The 5,000-nt window shown below is 36.5% G+C and overlaps 1 protein-coding gene across 6 annotated transcripts in view; it reads right to left on the bottom strand.

Moving 5' to 3' along the window:
- The window catches only part of LOC106878494 (uncharacterized), a 470,127-nt gene that overhangs the window by 262,417 nt on the left and 202,710 nt on the right, over window positions 1–5,000 (bottom strand). For all 6 annotated transcript variants that reach the window (XM_089357948.1, XM_089357952.1, XM_089357950.1 and 3 more), the window contains one exon: window positions 1,828–1,945. In XM_089357948.1, coding sequence (XP_089214074.1) covers window positions 1,828–1,944 — 117 coding nt within the window. In that variant the 5' untranslated portion in view covers window position 1,945. The remainder of the gene's footprint in view (window positions 1–1,827; window positions 1,946–5,000) is intronic.

Raw genomic sequence — 5,000 nt, 5'->3', positions numbered from 1 at the left:
GATAAACAGCGCATGACCTTGCAGGTGGGGCCCAGTTAGAATTTTCTTCAGGTCAAGTAGCCCATTCTGCTCAAAAGGTCCCTGAATAAGGTTTGTTTAAGGATATTGAGCAAAACACCCATGTTTCCAGAGGTGAATTATTCAAACCCCAAAGAATTCCTCTCAACATATGGCCATGATGATCCCCCACTACTTCTGCTCATGATCAGAGATGCAGGTATTGTCAGCCAATAAGGGACATGCTCAACTGGTTACGGTCAAACAACTGACAAGCAAATCTGTGGTATTAAGCAGAATATTTGCTGTAGCCGATCTTTTTATACCAAGACAAAACAATGTACATGATAACACTTCCAGTCAGTTGGCAGAATCGTTAGCACACGGGGCAAAATGCTTAGCGACATTTCTTCCGACTTTAGGCTCTGAGTTCAAATTCTGCTGTGGTTCAGTTTACCTTTCAGGGTCCTTTTGGGGATCGATGTAATCGACTATCCCCACTCAACCAAAATTTCAGGCCATAGATGATGATGATGATGATGATGATATATTAAAATAGAAAGGGTTACAACTCTGCAGATGTGGTTATGGTACTGGTATGGCCGAGTAGTTAGGAAGTTTGCTTTGTAATTATGCAGTTTCAGGTTCAATCACACTGCAGAAGACTAACATGTGTGTGTGCACATGTACACACATGTGCCTGACAACCAGTGCTGGTTTGTATCTGTCTCCTTGCAACTTAGCAGTTTGGCAAAAACATTGTAATAAAATAAGGGTGTTGATTTCATTAACTACACTCTTCAAAGGAGTGCTCCAGCATGGCTATATTCCAACAACCACATTACTGCATATATATATATTAGACATATAAATATATATGTATTTATATACACACGCACACACACAATATGTATATAATTTTACAAATTATTATTTTAAAAAATACTATATTTTTCACGTGTATAAATGTTTTCAATTCATTATACCACAATTCAAACACAATTTCTTTCAAATCTGTAACATGTATATATATATATATATATATATATATATACATACGTGTGTGCGCGCGCGCGCATGACCTGTTAAGATTTAATTAAAAAGATTCTTTTTAAAAAACTTGGATGACGTATCTTAGCCATTCAAAAAGAAAACAAGATAACACAGTTATCTCCCTTGCATAACTTGTTTCCCGTTCCATTTATGTCTGCAGTTTGTTCCACGTCTTAAGACTTTGCAGTCTTGGTGTGTATTTCCATAATTCCGAAAGCTCATTCGACCGCCTGTAGACACAGACCCAGGCCTGGGTAGTTTACACAATGAACTCGGGAAGGTGACATACACTCACACGCATATAGGGATAAATATATATATATATATATATATATATAATTTTCCAGAGGATGTAGCAACCGTTACCAATATAGCATATAGAGTGGTGAATAAATCGATATATCGAGTTTGAAGTCTATGTCTCTTTTGAATATGAAAATTTAAAAGTTAAAAACCTTATAATATATATATATATATGACAATACATTACTTCAATACATTAATACAGAGAAAGATATATACACACATACAAAATGGAGATAAATGCATTGGTAGAGATGTTGTGGAGTAAACAGATATGTAGATAGAAAGAAAGGTAAACAGACAGCGTGTGTGTGCGTGTGTGTGGAGAGAGAGAGAAAAAGAGAGAAAAAGAGAGTTGCAAATATATGAAGAGACGTCTTTGTGTGTGTGTTTATATTTACCAAAGGGAAAAGGTTCCTTTGTTATATAGTCGAGTCTGTAGGAGATGGAGAAACTATAAAGAAAAAGACTTACCATTTTGTGGGAATCAAACTGTCCTAACCAATTGCCCAGTTCATGTTCAGCATCATGATCATCATTATCACTGTCAACCTCCACATCGCTGGCACTTTTATAGTCATCCTCATCCATTCTGGAAGCAGTTAAGAGCAAAATGTTAATAATAATAACAATAATAATAATAATAATGGGAATGACAGCCAAACGGGCTGATTACTACCTAGCTCAGATACCAGGAAACCCCAAAATGGCTAAAGTTCAAAAGATAGTGCTCATGGGAACTGCCCATATCCTACATAAAATACTGTCTATGTGATCTCAAATTTTAAAGCAAACACATAATTTTCTTATGGTTTCTTAAACATTCACTTGAACAACAATGTACAAATCCAAATATATGGTACCCAAGGCATAACACCTACATGAACTTCTAACTTGTTGTCTCTTGAGGTCTCTGGGTGAGACTTGGATCCAACTTGTACAAATGCAAAGCAAAAGTCAAACATAAAATAATAATAATAATAATAACAACAACAACAGCAACACAAGCAGAAGTAGTTGGGGATCATCATAGCCATGTGTTGAGAGGAATTCTTTGGGGTTTGGATAATTCACCTCTGGAAACATGGGTGTTTTTGTTCAACATCCTTAAACAACCCTTATTCAGGGACCTTTTGAGTGGGATGGGCTACTCGACCTGAAGAAAATTCTAACTGGGCCCCACCTGCTAGGTCATGCGCTGTTTATCTTGATATGAGATCAGTATGTCATGCACATATGGTTGTGATGCATGTGCCTGGTGTACCCTTATCAGACGGGTAGCCATGATGGGTATAATGGGCTTCGTATATTTTACCCCAATGTCACTTTGATGGCAGGCACTGCTCTCTCACTCAATAATAATAATGGTAATAATAATAATAATCCTTTCTACTATAGGAACAAGACCTGTAACTTTGAGGGAAGGTGCCACTCATCTGGTACTTAATTTATTGACCCTGAAAGAATGAAAGGCTAAGTAGACCTTGGAGGAATTGGAACTCAGAACGTAAAAACAGATGAAATGCTGCTAAGCATTTTGCATGGCGTGCCAAAATAATTGTCCCAAATTTCAGCAGAAGGTCAGCAATTTTGAGGGAGAAAGCCAGAAGAAATGCCACTTAGCATTTTGTCTAGCACACCAACAATTCCACCAGCTCAAAGCTTTAATAATAATATATTAATAATAATAATAATAATTCGCCTAAAGCTTTCCTTCATTTCAATTTCCTTGATTTTTGTCATATTCCAAAACACCCAGATACTTCTACTCAGAAAATAGCATTCCATGACAGCTGTATTTATTGTCTTGGTCCATTTTGTTCTAATAAGTGTATAATGACAACTGGACCTGTGCTGCTCACACACAGGGCACCTGCTGGGTGAAAGTCCATCACCTGTAGTTCTGTCCTAATTTATGCCATTGTTTGTGTTAATTCTATTATTCATTACTCTCAGGCAGAGGAAAGTGTTCATAAAGTGTCACAAACACCATGGTAATAATAATAATAATAATAATAATAATGGTTTTAAATTTTACCACAAGGGCAGCCGTTTTGGGGAAGTGGGGGCTAGTCGATTACATCAACCCCAGTGTTTCACTGGTATTTAATTTATCGACCCCGAAAGGATGAAAGGCAAAGTTGACCTCGGTGGAATTTGAACTCAGAACGTAGCGGCAGACAAAATACCACTAAGCATTTCTCCCTGGCATGCTAATGATACTACCAACTCTCTGCCTTCACCACAACAACAACAATAAAAAAAAAAAAAAAAAACCTTTCTACTATAGGCACAAGGCTTAAAAGTTTAGGGGAAGGGCGCTGCCTGATTACATCAACACTGGTACTCAACTGGTACTTACTCTATCAACCCTGAAAGGATTTGAACTCAGAACATAAGGAGTTGAAAATAATAATAACAATGTTTACTTTTATAGGCACAAAACGTGAAATTCTGTGGGGAGGGGGTGAGTTGATTACATCGACCCCAGTACACAACTGGTACTTATTTCATTAACCCTGAAAGGATGAAAGGCTAAGTCAACCTCGGTGGAAATTGAAATCAGAACGTAAAGAGAGACAAAATGTTGCTAAGAATTTTGTAAACAGTTCTGCCTGTGCGCTGCCTTAGAAGAATGAAAATAATGCAACTTAAACATTACATACTGTACACAATAATATCTCAGATTAAAATACATAACACAACTCATAGAACGCACACCGAATATGGCAACCACTGAATCAGAAACGAAACACTTACATAGAACAAAACCTACATAATCACTGTTCGACACTATAATAACATCAAACTTCCACAACATACACTCTACACGATTGTGACCCAGTGATATAGCACAACACAAAGTTTAAACTGTACACGGTCACTAATCAATGAAGAGGTACAACTCATGTAACACATTCTCTGCTCAAAAAAAATACTAAAAGAACTAAACTAGCATCAGAAACAACAATGATAAAGTGAGGTGGTACACTAACATAATTGTACACAGCCTAAATAAAACAAAAAAAGAAAGAAAAAAAACCCCAGAGAAAACAACCAATTCTGCACTCACTAACACACACCTTGAGATCATAGAGGTGCATTTGGTGTTGCAGTCGAAAGTTGTACGAAACCTAATTAACTTTCCATTGTAATTGTTATAAGTGAAATGACACAATCACTTGTGTGAGGATATTGATAAATTATCTATCGGATAGGTAGGCATAGCTGCGTTCTGGACAGGGGCTCTATTAAGGGTTCTATGAATGTCATTATGACATTTGAAATACCACAAAGTCAATAGGGGTTCTACCAAACTGCTGTTTAATAACAAGAAGAAGAAAGGTCAGTTGACTTGTGCACTGACATGAGTTTGGAGGACCAAAGATTTCATGTGAAATGCATCAAGATTTGGAAAGATAGAGACGATGTTTGAATGTTTACCCTACATAGAATACCCACTTGCATGCTGGAAAATACAGTGTGTGTTTGTGTGTGTGTATATATATATATATATATATATATATATAGATAGATAGATAAATAGACAGATAAATATATACATATATATATAGAGAGAGAGAGCAATAAGAAAATGGCAGTTTAAAAGAGCTGTCAATCATATAAACCCCGAATACGTAACTGGT

This window comes from Octopus bimaculoides, chromosome 9 (assembly GCF_046866305.1).
Source record: "Octopus bimaculoides isolate indiv1 chromosome 9, ASM4686630v1, whole genome shotgun sequence".
In the NCBI taxonomy this organism is placed as follows: domain Eukaryota; kingdom Metazoa; phylum Mollusca; class Cephalopoda; order Octopoda; family Octopodidae; genus Octopus; species Octopus bimaculoides.
This window is presented reverse-complemented; position numbering and strand designations above follow the sequence as displayed.